We start from the raw sequence: 17,968 nt of genomic DNA, 5'->3' as shown, positions 1-17,968 counted from the left end.
GTTCTGTGCCACACACTGTTTAAACAGTATTGCAGATGTACTTCAATACTTGCACTTTAATTAATACTTTAAAAAGGGGATCTATAAAAATGAAAAAGCTATGAAGTAAGGATAGAACATTATAGCTGCCTCTTACCCCTTTTACATTTTCCTTCTAGTTACTTGGCATAAAGATTAGAACCAGAAAGAAATAAAAAGCTCTTGTTTTTTCAAAAAGCAGGGGAATGTTTGCCAAATACCAATATTAATAACAAGACTTTGTTATGAAACAGCTCCCTGCTTGATTCCAGGAAAAGGATAATTGTTATCTAGTACATTCTGCATAGCTTGCAGAGCTGATTATATGTATACATGTGTACACAATATTTTAAAATATTCTAATTTCAGCAACATTAACTGTTCACAAGAACTCCAACATGGAGTTTTTTAAACAAAGTATTTTCCACCTATCTAAATATTTTCCATTTTGAAAGCTGCTAACTTCTGCTGTATGTGATTCATTAAAAGGTACTTCTGTTTTTGCTTCTTGTATGAAATGTGTAGTGATGTCTTTTGTACAAAATACATATGCAAATACCGTATTATAAATTAATAAAAGAGACTTACTCTCTTCCCCTAGGAAGATTAAAAATATAGTTATCTTTAAAAAAAAAATCTTTTAGGTTAAATTTTTGAAGGTTGTTTCTGAAACTTTTTATCAGCCTTTAGCAGCTAAAAAGCAAAAGCTGGTATCATAATGTCATTCAGTGTTCAGGATGTTGCAAGTATCTTGATTCATGCTGTAGATCAGTTTTGTGTGTTGGTAGTTTGTATGGAAACACTAGGAATTCTGTCTCTATTCTCATTTAATCCACTTATTCCATGCTAAAATATGAATTCTTTATCCAGTGGCTTTCCAGAATGAAGAGGCTGAAGACACATTGGGCCCACAATCAAGATGTTCCCTTTTGTGTTGCAGCATTAAAAGCCTGGTGGCATACTTGGGGATTTTGATGTAGTTGAGAAAAGGAAAGGGAATGTGTAGCAGTCACGTGCATCCTTCTGAATCTTAGTCCAAATACGGGATTCTCTGTTGTGCATGTGTGGAGAAAGAGCTCTCCTTGTGATCAAACAAATGAACTGGTTCTTTTTCTGTCTCAGAAATAATGTTCATGGCAGTTCAGTAATTTGAACTGTGCTTTATCATTCTTACTCATTTTACTAATTTTTAATTTTAGTCTTACATTATCCCTGAGTGTGATACCTTAAGAGGTTTATTCTGGTTTTATTAACTCGTTTACTTTTCCCATGTTAATTATTGTGTGGTGTTGGCTAAGCAAACAACGTACTGCACTTTCTATTAGTTTGCACAGACCTGAAAGCAAAGGCTTGACATGCAGAGACCAGAATACAAATAAAAAAATGCCATTTGTAATTCAGTGGCTGACCAAATTAAAAATAACATGCCTAGAAAAATACTAAATGCACTTTAAAAACCCACTCATTCATTAGGCAGTCCAAGGGATTTTTCAGGCTTTAATTGTACTAATTAAGCACTAGTATTTGTCTAGACTTCAGATCACTTTGAAGCAAGCGGTTTTGCAATAGGAAAAAGGGACTTGGAAGGTTCCTACTCTGGCCTGAATGCAGCTGAGTACCAGCCTGGCCATGTTTTGACCTTTCGTCTCTGCTACTTACAAACTCCAGGTTTTGTGTGTGCTTGAAGATGAATTTCCCGTGCCCTGTATCCCTCACCTTTTCTTGAACAACAGAAGAGCTAGTACTTAACTAGTAATCTGCCTTTGAACTGCAGTCTTCAGAAGCCATAAAGTTGATAATGTGAGGGAAATGGTAAAAAATATGGGTCCTTTCTTTTGTACTAAATTGGCAGGAAAACCAGCATTAGCTGCTTTCGTTCTTGGAAAGGACTAATCAGTGTGGTTTCTGAGATGACTTTTAAAACTGAACATTTCCATACACTTATTTAAAAAAAAAAAAAATAAATGTGACAGAACAGCCAAAACAATGGCAGTTTATTGGAATGTTTTGGATGTGTACAGTTGTCTTCATGCACTTTTAATTTAATAGTAGGCTGTGATAAGGTTCAAATGTGAAACGAGACAACACTAGACAACAAAGAGCATAAGTCTAAACTAAATGTGCCCAGTGACCTGTTTTTCAGCACTTTTAAAGAGGTGGGATTTGAAAGATTTGAGTACTCTTACTACTTAAAAGTTTTCAGTCTTCCTTATGATGAGGGGAAAGTGCAGAATGAGGAGCATCGACTTTGGAAAGCTCTCTGTAAATTGCCATAATTGTCTCTGTCTCTAGCTCCTTCCAAAATCATTTGTCCTTCCTCTCTGATGATACTTCAATGTTGTCTTAGTCTCCTTGTAAGTAATAATTGATGAACATGCTTTTAAGTAGTCAATGGTGCTTGAACAGTAAAACAAAACAAAAATTCCCAAACGCAATGCAAGAGGGAAATACGGAGGGTGCCTGAGCAATTTGTCATTAATTTTGCTATATTAAGATTGCTATGAGATTTCTGCCCAGCATATCTGCTGAATAAAGAAATCTCTTAAAGCCTTGAGTATCAATGCAAAATAGAAACGAGAAGATACCACTAAGAGATCAGTACAGGTAAGGAAAGTTACAAGTAGAAATCCTGATTGTATTTCAGAAAGTCTGGCCCCTCTATTTGGAAATCAGTTTTTTTTTTTGTTTGTTTGTTTGTTTTTTTTTTAATAAAATCATAAATAGATGAATGCACTGGACTAGAAGAGCTTGCATGCATCACTTCTTCCACTTTTCCAGTATTTTCTGTGATGTTAATGGGATACCTTGCCACAAAATTCTTGCGTTACATTTCCAGTTTGTAGGATGTTTAGTTCGTTCAGTCAAGTGGATGAACATTTGCTAACTTTTTGCTGAACCATTTTGATTATATTAAATCTATTTTATAGCCTGTTTAATCATATAGTGCTTTTCGGAGATCTTAGCTACAATACTGAAAACTTTTAAATGTTCAGTAACTATTCCCTTTTTTTGCTTGCCTCTTACTGAGCAAACAAAACATTTAATCTCAGGAGGCACAGAAGGTGATATCGCATCATATATGTACAGTTTTTAATGTGTCAGCATAAGCCAAAGAGCCTTCTTTGTGTAATTACTTGGTAAATCCTTTTAAATCTTTTGATTGTGTTGAATATGCACCTGTTTTATATAATTTTAAAATTATGACATTCTAAGTAACTAAATTCATAGACACTGGAACAGCAGATCAACACCAAAATGTATGCTTGAAGTTAAATACTTCTCTAACTGTAGAACAAAATTGCTTAAGTAACAATACTTTCTTTTACTGCAAGGGATTAAATATGTAGAAAGATGAAAACTAGCATTGTCCCCACAGTCAGTCTAGTAATTTGGAGAAATTATAAGGGTTTGTAGTCTATCTTCAGAAGAGCCCTCTGGTCAGGAGGTTTTCTGAGAGCAAAAATGAAACCACTGGTGACACTACATACACAAATTCTTACATCTGCACAGGAAGGAAGACTGAAGCATGTACCAGTTAAAGTGTGATATATGACAGACTGAAGTCTCCCTACTCCAGAGTCAAACTTACATATGCTTAATGTCAAACATTAATGCCTGTAAGAACATAGATTTCAGCCTTCGTGGAGAAACACCTTGATGAAAATAGGTGCTCTTGTACATCTCTCATTCTCTTTTGTGTCATGGGATGGAGTTTTTCTTCAGTGTATGTTGTGATTTCTTGGGTCATGTTAATTTCCTGTCTGTCAGAGAAATACAAGATGTGACCATGACCTTGCATTGCTCCATTCAACTGGGAAGTGTAATAAAAACAGCTTTGAAATAAAGTATTTCTAAGGAAGGAACTTTTTGCCAGTAAAAATGCTGAAAACTACTCTAGTCATCATTTAAATCCCAGAACATATCTATTAATTTCACTGTAATTACCAAGAAAAGAAAAAAGACTAATGGTTTTAGACTTGTGAAGGATCTTGAAATAATATTAGTCTGTTCCAAATTAGCTGTTGGCTTGTTTTCAAATAATGATTCATGGTGGTATTTTACTAAGCCTTTTTTATTGTCTTGAATAGTTTAGAACTTTTGTTTAACTTGCCAAGTAGTACTCTATGTGGTCCTGCCCTTAGTGCTTCAGAAGTTAAAGGAATATATATATATATATAGCTTCAATTAAACCTTTTGAAGAAGAATATACTTTAAATTATGTATGAACTCTACCATTTAAATCTGGGACAATCCAATTTAAGTATGATGGCAATTTAAGTTTATGTCAGTTTTCATATTGACAGTTTGAGAACTGTGTTTAAAAGTAGCTACACTCATTGGAGAAAAGTTTAGGGAAAGAAAAATACAAGAAAAATATTTGTGGGGTGTAATTACTTGGCTCCTTCATACACCATCAGATTTTCCTACAGAGAAGATGATTTATATCCTGTTCAAGACAAGTGAACCAAGCAGACACCATTAAGGAAAAGAGCCAGTTTTCCTAGTAGTTGATAATATTTAGTCAGTTGCTGAGGATGAAAGAGGGAAGGCATTAGAAGTCAGTATTGCAAAAATGAGTTTCTAAGGAACCTTAAACTGAACTTTGTAAGTAAATCCTGGGCTCCTGCATATATACCATCAATACGGATCAGTGAGGAAAAGGAGAGGGGGGGAAAAAATCAACAAACCCTAAACCTTGGAGCTGTTTATAGGAGCATTTCAATTTCAAGTCATCTGTATGTTATAAATTTATAGAAGTTTTAATGTTAGCATATAATGAATTATACTGGGATAGAATAGAATAGACTATTCCAGTTGGAAGGCACCTACAACGATAATCTAGTCCAACTGCCTGACCAATTCAGGGCTGACCAAGTTGAAGTGTGTTAAGGGCATTGGCCACATGCCTCTTAAACCTTGACAAGCTGGAGGCATCAGTCACTTCTCTAGGAAGCCTGTTCCCATGTTTGACCACCCTCTCAGTAAAGATATGCTTCCTAATGCTTTCCAGTCTAAATCCCCCCTGGCACAGCTTTGAACTGTTCCTGTACAGGGGAGAAGAGATCAGCACCTCCCTCTCCACGTCCCTTCCTCAGGAAGCTGCAGAGAGCCATGAGGTCGCTCCTCAGCCTCCTTTTCTCCAATTTAGACAAGCCTGAAATCCTCAGCCGCTCCTCGTAGGACATGCCTTCCAGCCCTGATATTAAACTTATCAAAATAACTTCCAAATGAAAATACATATGTATAGAACATCAATATGACTGCATTGACCTTTTCCCATCTCTGTTGACTTGATGGAAACATATTTTCCTGTTGCATGTTGGCATGAGCCAGAAGTTTGTGAATAGGAGATCTCAAAACTGCCTATTACCTTTTCAAAGTAGGTTAATACTGTTTAATATTGATTTCATAGCAGAAAGAAAGGGAGTAAAACCTTGGCTTAGTTAAGTCTACAGGGTTTGCGATGGATGTTCAGGAAGTCTGGTTTTACCCACTGCATGCTGTAGGACTGTAAAGCATACACTTTTATGCTACATTTAAATCAGAGCACAAATCAGAGTGATTTTTTTATTATTGTTAATACCTTCCTTACAATTGCTTTCTTTGCATAAAGGCAATGTTGTTTGTTTATACTTGCTGTGAACATAGAGCAGATCCTCACATGGAACTGAAGAGGTAGGTAAGAATACAAGTGCAGACAAGAAGCTTTATAAAGCTTGATACCTCAACTATAAAAATGTGAACTGATGTCTATAATACAGTTGCCAAATAGCATATTGATTTTTGGTCTCTCTACTACAGAGACTAGTTTTGCTTAATTTTATGTAAAAAAATAGTCTTAGCAGAATTAATTTATAAGTATAAGGTTAAGGAAAGCTGCAACATTGAGATTTCATACTTTTTTGATGGGATGAAATAGCAGTTAGTTTCAGATCATCTCACCATGATAATCTAGAGATAAAAAAATAGACTCCTTTTGGATTGTTCCATGACATGCGAGAGAGAACAAGGACATTCTTTGCGTTTCCTTACTTTCAGTAAAAACTTAAAAAACCCCCAGCTTACTAGAAATCTGAATTCTCTGTCATCCTTACGACATCCTTCTGCTGTGGGTTGTCTTATTTCATTTGTAGATTTAAATAAATGAAGCTAAGTGGAAATACAATAAACACTACGTGTAAAAAACATCTAGAGAGAGTTCATTGCTAGAATCAAGGAAAAGTCTACACATCTTAGCAAAAAATTAAATTAGGAGGCTTGTAAAATTTTTTTAGCAACTTAATCTGTTGGATTTGTTGTTTGAATGATCGTTAAAATGATAAAGCACATGGGTGTTCTATCTGATACAGCAGCAAAGGCCAGCTTGATATTTAAGAGCAATTCAGATTGTTCTCATGGGTCAATGACATTCTGAAAACACTTAAGATTTTCTTCTTCTGCAGGGATTTAGTTTGTGTTTTATGTTCTAATCGAAGATATACAATATGATGCATATCTCATTCTATCCTGCAGGGATTTAGCTTATCTTTGAGTGTAATAATGACAAAAAGCTATGTTTTATCACTTCTTGTAACCAGATCTACTAACAAAGAGAATAGTTTCCCTCTGGCAAAGTAAAGCATTGAGGTTAAACACCTCAGAGTCCTTGGACAGAGGAGTCTTTATATTGATTTTGTTGTTGTTGTTGTTTTTTTGTTTTGTTTTGTTTTTTTGTTTTTTGTTTTTTTCAGTAAGTACAGCTATTTATTGTAACTTAACATTTTTGACTCAAGTAAATCTTTAAGTGAAAAGCAAGAGTGCAAAATTAGTTTTTCTGCTGTTGGCTTTTTAATGATTTTTTTAATATCAGTATGTTTAGACACCTGTGGCATACAAAGTGCTTCAAAAAGAAGATATAATTTGTGTCCTAAAGAGTACAGTATTTCACAAGTACAGTTTGTGTTTTTATGGATGTGATGTTATTTATATCCAGAGAAATAGTACATCCCTCTTATGAATACCTGCATGAAGAAAGCAGAATTAAGATTATGCAAGACTGTTAGTGTTTGTCCATACTGCCAGAAACTGAAGGTGTTACAGATCTACTGCAATGTCTACAATTTTCATTTACTTTGGACCCTATTTTACTAGAGCAGTTGTCGTGATTGCTTTTGCTACTGCATTATGTGCAGTACTATTAGTGACTGCTTTACATCCCTGTGACAACTACTGTGTGATAAATAGGTGTAAGCTATACATATGTTTTTGAAATTTTATGTAGCTCAGAACCAAAATGAAGGAGACCAGCCACATGACCAGTTAGTTTTCTCTGAATGATTGTTTGGAAAATTGGGCTTTTCCTAATCTGTCAAGTTTCTGTCAGTGACCATTTCTGTGCTATACTTGCACCTGGGTTTGAGCCCTGAAATTATGGTTGGCTGTCAATGTTCATATGCAGATGTCACCGATCATGGATCTCGGCTGGATTTGCTAAGGGATGAGTTATCAGCAGTCAGTACTTTTTCATCTGAGACCGGTTCTTGCAATAAAGTAGGAAAAAGTGATCACAAAAACTGGTGTGTATCGCTTTGAGATGCTTCTAGTTCAGTCAGCTGTGGATTTATAATAAACTGCTTGATGGCAGGCAATGGTATGAAGAAGAGCAGTGCTTCCCCAGTTAGGGCTGGTTCCAGCTTGGAGATGGTGCCATTCACCCAATGCTGGAAGCTGGCTCAGCTGCAGCAAAGCACCAGAATCAGCTGGATAGTGCTGCTGGGAGCGCAGCTTTCTGCTTCCCTCAGCTGCTGTCTCCCAGGAGCGAAACAGAGGAGAAGCACTGACCATTTCGGATTTATCCATAATGCTGTTAGGTGTCTCCTTACATCTTAGAATAGGGCGCAGTGATCCCAGGCAGTGCCTCTGTGATGCCCCATGTCAGGGTGGTAGCCCCACAGGCATTTGTTTCAGCTCAAAGTCCAACGGGTTTGTTGTTTCTCCAAGGAAAAAAGGAGAAAAGTCCTTCTACATCTGAGCTCCAGTCTCTGCATCTGCACACTGTGAAATAGAAATTCATTGCATCTAAGTGGTGTGAAATCAGAAATCAAATGTTTAGCCAGGACAATATCCAGAATTGTAATAGGAATTGAAAATGTTTCAGGAAGGTATTGTTTGGATAAGTTAGTACAAACGTATGTTTTGGAATGTATTGATGTTTTTTAACTGACTAAATAAAAAAAAAAGTCACTATCAATGTAGGCATGAACATTCCCATTCAGAATCGTATTATCATCTCTTTCAACCTTTTAGGTTATTGATAGCTGCTGACACTTTTAAAAAATGCTGGTTGCTGTACAACAGGTAGAAAACTCTCTTTAAAATATGCTTCAAAACACAGCCTGTTTTCCTAATTTTCTATTTCATGGCTACCTTCTGCAGGGTTTTTTTGCACCTGCTCAGGAAGCAGCTAGCATTGATTCCTTGTGGTGTGAGGCAAAGGGAGTTACTTAAATTGATACCTTTCTCACAACAGAGATTTGTGAAGAAAGTCTGCAAAAGAATGTCTTGGAATATCTAGATAACTTTCATTTCCCTCTGACATATTCAGGTTTGGATTTCCCTGAAATGCATTAGAATAATGAAACAAATACACTGCAAAAGCAGTAAACCGTCCATAATTTTATTAAGTGTTAAATTCATTTGGAAGGGTTCCATGCTGGGAAACATGTTCATGAAACATTGCTTTGTGTCATGTAATGTTCAGGTGATGTGAAGGTTATAGAATCAGGTTTAATGATACTTAATGATTTCCAAAAATTTGCTTTCCATTGTGATACTTGAAATTAGGACCAAACTCCCTTCTCTGTTACACCCATGCCAATCTATTAACTTTCATGAGAAAACTCATCCAGTGCTGTAGCTGAAAGGAAACTTCGGCTTCATTGTGAACCTGAAGGAAAGATGTGGTAGAATGGCATGGCATGTTCCTCTTAAGAAAGCTAGAGCACTAGTTGTCACCTTTCTCAGACTGAAAAATATGTAAAGCAATAGTATTTTTTTTATAAGGGTGAACTGCCCTTATTCAAGTTGGTATGTACACAAAGGCACAAATGTTTTCTGTTACCTCACTGTTCAAAATATTGGTAGAAGCACTGAGGTTATGTGCTTATTTAGGCTAGAGAGGTAAATATTAGAGCTGTAGTAGTCCAGTCCAAACCAGTGCCCTGATCCATCCTCCCGATACTCTTGTTATTTCCTACAGTAAACTTTCAGCTATTATAGCAATTTAAAAAAAAAAAAAAAAAGAAAACAAACCACTCCTCCTTTTCACCATGTTGCACAGAAGGTTGCTGGTCAACCAAATACATTTCATGTTGAGAATCATCTGGGGTTTTTAACCAATCTATTTCTCTTTTCTTTATGTAGTTCCTATTTGTATGATGCTTAGTCTAAACTTGCCATTAGGAAAGGACAGGATGAGGCAAGGCATCTGTTGAATAGGGTCTGAGACTTGCAGTAAATGGTGGTAGAATAGAGCCTGTCCCTTTCTTCCCCCTTCCTTTCTCCCTCCTTGGTGCATAGTATGTATTAGATTTTAATCGGTGACTGCAATTTGTGTAATAACTTGGTTGTGCTAGTCCTGTCACAAACAACTGGTTGTCACTTTCTGCTATCAAACTTGTGAGAACTAAGTACAGAGGTAATTTAATACACAGATCAACTTGGCTTTTGTCCCAGCAAAATAATGGAATTCACCATTTCTTTCTCATGAAAACTGATGAGGATTTTTTTTTTTGTCTACGCTTCTTTTTGGAGGTTAGTGATGTTATTTAAACTGGCTAAATAAAAGTATGATACTTCAAAAATTAGATACAGCAGCATTAATTAAGTGGGAAAGATCCAGTTTTGCCATGCATTTCTGAATTTTGGAGCATAACTAAAGAATTTTTGGGACATAGTTTTCAGGGATAACTTTTCCTATTGACCAATATAATAGAGTCATCACAGCAGCTGCAAGAGATTGGTTACACTGCTGGAATTCACTCGGGTGTACACAAGGTTTTTTAATGCGTGCTTTTCGAAACAGAACAGTTTGATAGCAGGTGTGACCTTTAACCCTCCCTAACTTTGAAGAACTTAAATATCATCATTTGTTCAGCACCAAATATATTTTGCAGGTGGAGGAAACAGAGGAAAATGTAGTTTGGTTTTGATGGGAAAGGGTGATGATGAGGAGTGGTTCTGTTGGTATTTCTACCCCTTTTGTGTAAATTAAATTAGGCAAAGGTAATTTGTGAAAGTTCTATCTAAAACAAATTTTATGTTCTGTTGAGAAAATTAGTTTTACCATATAGTTAGAGAGAGATAATTAAAAGGTAGAGATTTAAAACATGCCCATCCACTTAGATTTTGCATGCAGAAGGGGCTGGGACAGCTGCAGAAAGAGTGAACATACAAGAAGATACATTGAGAAGGTGCCTGCATTGCCCCCAGCGTGTTATCAGTTACATGTTAGTCCTTCCCAACAAGTGTTTGTCTTGCCAGCTTTTTGCGGACCTCAGATGTGGTTCTGGGCCTTGCTTGTATTTGGGGGGAGTGCAGAGTGCTTTGGACACGGGTGTCTGGATGAACCAGCTAACCCTTTATAGAGTCAGGGGGATGACGGTAACGGCCGTACAGCGTGGTGTGTGATGCTGTGGACAGCAGCGCTGCAGCCCACGCAGAGGAAGACATTGCCTCTTTGGGAGTTAATTCTCAACTAAAGCACCTGCTTGTTTTTCCAGCCTTGTAGATTAACTTTGTTGTAAAAGTCGGTACTAAAATTGACAAAGACCAAGGATATGGAACACAGTTTTATCTGCCAATATAAACTGAAATTGTCATATAAACCATTTATACAAGTTAGCATAATTACAAAGCTTGTGCGCATTGTTGTCCCTGGATGTCTCTTGGTTGCACAAAATAGTTGTATGATATTGTTGCTCACAGTAAGGTCCATTATGACGCAGATGAAAACGGGATTTGTTTTCCTTAGTGATGGAACATATATAGGGAAATTCAGATCTTTACAAATAAAAGCTAGAAATTCGTGCTTGAATTACCATATTAACAGTAAATATATCTCTATGTATTTCCTTCTAATCTGTAAATCCAAGAGTGTATGCTGCAATTACAAAAATCTGTTATACCTGACACTGTAGCTTTGTCTCCTTTTCCATGCAGGCACAGGAGCACATATTCAGTTTGTGCTCTGCATTGGTGCTGAATTAGTTAATAAAAGGACTTGTCTGCTTAAGGATTTCTCTTCATAGAGAGTCCTATTACTACTAACTTCAGACTCAAGTTTCATGAGTGATGACTTCAGTACCTAGTGTCCTATCATCCAGTCTAGTCTTAGGTAAGAAAAGTTGGTTTTGTGGATGAGGTTGTAGATAGGATAGTGAGCAGTCCCCTGAGCCTGCCACAACTTCATATCAGCCTCAGCAACTTGCAAAGTCATTTCAGAACATTTATTTGGGTTTCTGCACATTTTGGCTGCTGATGAGTCTGTTGTTCTTGTGGAGGTACCAGAGGTTTTTGGCATCACCTGTGAAACTGAGTATGTTCAGTACCTCTGAAAGTCAGATTTGTACATCTTGGACTACAGTCTGAAGATTGGTGACATTTCATAAATTTAATCTTAATTTTCGTGGCTGGTTTTAACAGAAAATCCTTGTCTGCACATTTCCCTAATCCTTGAGTAACTGCAACTGCAGATTGGTTATTTTGCTTTTCTCCTCCTCTTCTCCATCTTCCTCATGGCTGCATGGAGCAATTTTTACTGCTGTGTACTACCTACGGGCATGTCCCAGTCAGCAGCTCTACTGCTTTGTTGAGTTGGAGCACTTCCAGACAGCGGTGAATTACAGCTGATAGAAATTTGCTTTTATACAATAATTATTTCTTACAACGGTTAAATTAAAATGGATTTATATTTCCTGAGGAAATAAATATAACGGCTTTATATTTCTTGATGGAATGATCCATCATAATTATATTTATGTGCTTTATTGCTTGAGACACACCATGAATGAAGATGAAGAGTAAAAGAGGGTTTAGCATCAGTGTTTAGCTTTGCTATTTTAATTTCTTCTTCCATCTTCCCTGCTGAGGAAAGGGATAATAGGAATTGGTAACATTTATCTTACTCTACACTGTCAATTACATTTTCATCACCCTTTTGCTATCATGTTAGCTAGCAGTGCTTTGAATGTATATCTGAAGTGACCTGTTGCTTTGTTAAGAGCTGATTTGCATTGGATTGTACTTTTTGTTCAGTGCAACAGAGCATTGTGTTTCAGAGGCTTAGTTTAATGTGGATTATTTCCCCTATACTGTTGCTCAGAGTTAGAAATAGACATAGTCTAAGCAGTAGTCACACCTAGTGTGGGCATGGTTGCAGCTACCTTGGGACGATTATGCCAGAATGTTTTGGTTCTCTTGGACTAGAATTTCAACCCAGTTTGTTCAATCTTACACTTTGGAGGACAGCAAATCTCATTCCCAAAATCTGAAATAAGTTTTAAAATTTTGTGAAAATCTCCAAGGAGTCAGAAGTTTGAACTGTTTATCTGGTGGCGTGGAAACATACAAATCTACTCTTTTGGAGACCTTAATGTAGAAATACTAAGCGATCTATTTTATGCAAGCAGCTGTTTCTTAATTCCTTGTTTTCTATACCTTCTAAAGAAGTAATATTAAATAAGTCCTTGGTGGTAAAAGTCAGACAAGTCCATAACAAGCCATAGTATGGTTACATCTTTTGAGTTATTGTATGTCACATGCATAGACAGGAAGTTCTTGAAAAGACTTCCATATTCACCATGGGACTTTTTTAAAGTGAAATTTATGTGAAACCTACTGATTCAATAGCTAACAAATTGAAGTCCTCACTGAACAGTGACAGATAAGAATAATTTGCATTTGGGTTTGCTATCTCCTCATCAAAGTAATATTGTTTATATTAGATTTTTAATAAATAACAAAAACTTGCATAGAAAAGTTATTTTATATGGGTACCTTTTGTCATTCTATTTCCTGTATTATGGTAAGACAGAATTTATGGCCAAAATAATTTTTTGTAATGGAATTACAAAGGGAAATTAGGAAGGTTTGTGAATTGCCATGTAAGAACATGGTGTTTTGGTTTTCAGTTCCCATTATATGCACACTTTGTCATGAATTTCAATGGTACTGAATTTTTATCATGTTAGTTTATTTAGCCTCTTGTTGAAAACTGGAAAAGCCTCTGGAATAGTAATCCCAAAAATCAGCTGCATAAAATTCCACTTTTGAAAACCCAGCTGTCTTTGTAGCTGTAATTATTCTCTGAATTACTTGTTTGCAAAGACTCGATTGAATATGATTGTATGCCTTTTGAAATAACTCATATTCTAAAATATCCGATTTTTATAATTTATTTACTTATCCATGTATGGGTAGAATTAAACAAATTGGCACGAGCATGTATATTTCATATATTTTCAATTATTCTCTTTTTCTCCTCCTTCCAGGCCAGCCAGACCATTCAAGTTACCAAAAAGGTAGGAACTAATACTGTCACATGTGGCGTTTGCAGAATTATAAAGGCAGTAGATGAGGTGATGTCAAAGCTGTTATTCCCCACACAATGCAAGAATGTTCAAGGAAAATAGTAGGGAATCAAATCGCAGAAGATTTTAAAAGGAAAAAGTATTTCCTTATGCAGTGGGTAGTGAATTTCTGAAATTGTCACAGGAGATGGGTGGAGGCAGATAGCATCAGCAAGTTCAAACCACATTTAGATGAATTGATCTACAATGGGTCCCTAAATAAATACTGAAAGAAGGAGCATGGGACAAGCCCTTTAACATCCCTTATCACACATCTGTGAATCCTGGGGGAGCAGGAAGGGGATAGATCACAGAAAGTGGGCAAACTCATGGGCCAGAATTTTAAAACCATGCAGATTTCAATGTTCCTTGTTTTCAAATATTTTACAGTATCTTAAAATTATAATCCATGCCATTCTCTTTGCGTGTATGTACACTATATGCACAAGCATAAGAACTCTGTAACTCAGTACATTTTTGATTAAGGGTTATTCTGAAAAGCAGCTTGGTTGTATCATCAATAATGATAAAAGAACCTAGCAGAAAAATTCTGAAAATTTCATCATAATGATCTTTTCTTCCTAAAACCAGAAACCCCACACAATCAAGAACACTAGGTTTGGTCTGTATGTGCTCTGAAGAATGGCAGGGTCATAGAAAACAACCTAAAGCAGTTAGTGCATCAGTAATAGCAACAAGAAACCGTATTAAGTGAAAATACATTAAAAAGATAATCCACCTTTAGGTTTTGCTTTCAGTGAAGAGGCCTGTTCGATAAATATCTGTTCTGAGTTACATAAATCTGTTTGTTAAAATTAATTCAGTCACACAAATATCTATTGCTCATAGTGACCTCTTTTCAATACGGAAACTACGTATGGTATGTTTCTGTCTCTTTATATGAGACTGGGTAGTGGTTTAACCTGAGTATGTCTGCATGCAGGTGCTGAATTGAAAAGTTTAATATTATCCATGTGTTATGCTGTAGCTTAAAATGTGAGGGAAAAGCAAACACTAACTTTTTTACCTTCTTTTTAAGAAAGTATCTGAGGTCTTAGATCACCTTGGGGCAAATTGCTTGAAAACAGTCTTTTAGTGGTGCTAAGTGGGTGAGATAAATACATTCAGTAATTCAATCTATATCTCCTAAGCATTTTTAATCATTTAAAATGTGGAAAAAAAAAAAAAAAACAAAAAAAAAAACAAAAAAAAAAAAACAAAAAAAAAACAAAACACAAACCCAAACCTTTTTCAGGTGTGTGAAAAACATCAGGAAGAAAGCAATTAATGACAACTGTATGCATTTTAATGGTACAAGGCAGCTTAAAGTAGTGTTACCATTCTAACAACTAGATTGAAAGCAAGGGGGAAAAACAGCATAAAACCAGATTTCAGTCAGTGTCATAGTTATTGAGAATTCATCATTCAGTGCATGAATAGTTTGTAGAGAAACAAAAATTAAAATACTGTATCTGTGTAGCTCTATGCCCAGCTCATTGCACAACCATAGATTTAAGTAGGCATCAAAGAGCAGGAGGTGTTATCCTGATTTAGAAAAGTACTAAAGGATGTGCTTAGCACTAAGGATGTCCTTTCTGAATGGGATATCTTGACTGAGGAGTTGATTTAAGCAATTTTCTCTTGGACTCATTTACAGACAAGTGGTCATTTGCTCAGAATTTAAATCATGACAGTGGCTTACTTTTCACAGAGAAAATAAAAAGTAACTAAACTCTCAGTTTATGGCTTTTTAACAGATAAAAACCAAAATAACTGCTGTCTGCTTAGCCACTTGCAGTAGGTTGAGTTCAAGGCTGGCTGTAGGCAACTTGGTTAGAGCCAGAGCCCTCAGCAACACCAAATTATGCTGAGACATAATTAAAATACAGCCTGCTTAGTCCTTTTTTATGTTCTAGCCCAGGTCAGCTTTGCTTATCTGAATTACAGTATTTGATACAAGAAACAGGACATATATGCAGGTATAAACAAGCACTTACTGTTTTCTGTATGTGTCTTATTAACATCTTAAAAACTTCACCTAAGACAGTTTCTTTTACAGCTAGTGACCGAAGAATTTAACCAATTTAAGAGCTGCTCAGCTGAGAATGGAAGCGTAGAGACAACATGTCAAAGCAGTAATTCTGGCACTAGTGATGAATAGGAAAATAAATCAGATATAATTTTTATGAGTTCAGAGCAAATGCCTGTAATAGCTAGTCAATCTAGCTTGGTGTTTGTGAAAACATTTACTCCTATAAATAGGAAAATTCTATTAGGTCATTTACTTCCCTTCATTTCTACTTTGTACAATTGCTCATTTGGCAAGCTGCCTCTTTGTGATTCACTAATAAAAAACTTACACTTCAGATTGCTTTTCAAGCTTTTGCTACTGTGTGAGAATGTAAGAATTATACCGCATTTACCTAATGGGAAATTGAGATACACCCAGTGCTTTGGACTTCCTTGCTCCTTGAAGCTGTACTTAGACCCCTAGACCATGCCTATTTCCACATGCTGTGGAAAGTCAGCAATGAACTTGCTCACTGCCATTGATTTTCTGGTTAGAAAGCTAGGAAGCTGTTGCTGGAGTGAGAAGCTGGGCATTACCTCCCTTCTTAGCAATGGGACAGAAAATTTCTGTAGAGCAAATAATTGAATTGTGATTAGATAATGAGTTGCTCTGAAACTGAAAAATAACCATAATCTTTTAAGACAGTAGAAATAAGTAAATGAGTGCTCTGCTATAAACTTTCACGTTACATTGCATGCAAGTTGAGGAGGAAATAAGAGTGTAGATCTTCTTGGTCAATATTTAGTGTGTACAGAGACTATTGGTATAGAATGATTCATAGCCTGTAATTATTTCTGTAATCCCTCTTAGACTTTATGGCACTTTCTGTACTCTATTTTCTCCCAGGATTAGACAATGTTGCACCTGAAAGACAAACTCTATGAATTTAAGTCTTTAAGAAAAATTATTAAGAAATTAAGATTTCATTTTATTTTCTGATACTTTTCTGTCAATTTAACAAAAATTAAAATATTTTATGAAAATCAGATTTGCGTATAAAAATTCTTGCACTCTTAAAATTTAGAATGAACTAGAAGTTAAAATCCAAGGATATGTGTTATACTAGAAGACTAAACAATTAATGCTGATTAGTTTATGTATCATGTCGCAAATCCTTTGCACCTTTGAATTTACAGCAGATTTTTATGGTTCATTATTATACAGGGTTTGAGTATTTTTTTAACGACTGTTTTAAATATAGAGGAAATGTTTTCTTTTCGGTTCTACTTCAAAATTGATTTTTCTCTCTTTGATATTTTTCTTAAAAAACCTTAAGCTTTCTAAGAAGAAACTGTGATGTTTTCTATCATTAAATGTTTAACAAAGCATCTGTTTTCTAGTGGTCCCCAACCATGGATAATACCCATGCCAAAAGTTACGTATAAAGTCAAGGAAAAAGTATTTCTATATAAAAAACGTGTTTAGTCTTAAACAACAGTTTACATATGCTTCACATATGCTTTTTTCCTGCATCTTTTATGTGAAAGCATTTTATGTAAATTATTGCTGTGGCAGTTTTAAATTCTGAACATGCACTAAACAAAAGAGATACCTATTTCAGTAGCCCATAGTTAATCACCTGTGTAGCAGCACAAAGAAAATCTAAGATAAAGCCTGCTCTTTTGTCGTAATCTTGGGGGGAAAATAATAGTCTGATACGAAAAGCTTTTCTATATAAGAATATAAAGTTTCAGTAGGGAGATTTGATAGAAAGTGGGGGGGGGGGGGATGATGGGGGAGAGGGAGTGGTTTGCATACTTTAAAAAAAAACCAAAAAAAAAAAAGGGTTTAGAAATAAACTGTTTCCAAACAGTTTCCATCCATTTGTGATAGCTAGTTTATTTTCCTGTAAGTATAACAAAGAAAACAGATCAGTGTCTTAACATGGTTCTTTAGAGAAGTATGGATTAATTTTTGATAACTTCTACTTCTGTAACGTCTTTTTCTCTGCTCCTTTCCATGTAGCTATGCTGCGCTGATAGCCGACTGGCCTGTGGTGGTCCTGGGCATGTGTACTGTGTTAATAGTGGTGTGTGCGCTGGTTGGAATATTAGTTCCAGATCTTCCAGATTTCTCTGATCCTTTGCTGGTAGGTAAATATTAATCAGTTTTACTGTCAAATAAGTATTTTCGGCTTGCTGTTTTTTCAGCAAGACCAGTAAACAGCAGATACAAGTTCAAGATTCCTCTTAAATTGAGATCTGCCCAGAAGAAAAAACTGACCCTTAATATGCCTGAAAAGTTTCCCTGTACTGTGGAACTTTTGGGGGCA

At 35.9% G+C, this 17,968-nt stretch overlaps 1 protein-coding gene across 4 annotated transcripts in view; it reads left to right on the top strand.

Moving 5' to 3' along the window:
* The window catches only part of DISP1 (dispatched RND transporter family member 1), a 98,427-nt gene that overhangs the window by 67,933 nt on the left and 12,526 nt on the right, over positions 1–17,968 (top strand). For all 4 annotated transcript variants that reach the window (XM_042789705.1, XM_042789704.1, XM_032989492.2 and 1 more), the window contains exons 3-4: positions 13,548–13,577; positions 17,662–17,785. In XM_042789705.1, coding sequence (XP_042645639.1) covers positions 13,548–13,577; positions 17,662–17,785 — 154 coding nt within the window. The remainder of the gene's footprint in view (positions 1–13,547; positions 13,578–17,661; positions 17,786–17,968) is intronic.

This window comes from Tyto alba, unplaced genomic scaffold (assembly GCF_018691265.1).
Source record: "Tyto alba isolate M040663 unplaced genomic scaffold, T.alba_DEE_v4.0 Super-Scaffold_16, whole genome shotgun sequence".
Classification (NCBI taxonomy): domain Eukaryota; kingdom Metazoa; phylum Chordata; class Aves; order Strigiformes; family Tytonidae; genus Tyto; species Tyto alba.
Note: the sequence above shows the minus strand (reverse complement) of the source record. Positions and strands in the feature narration are given on the sequence as shown.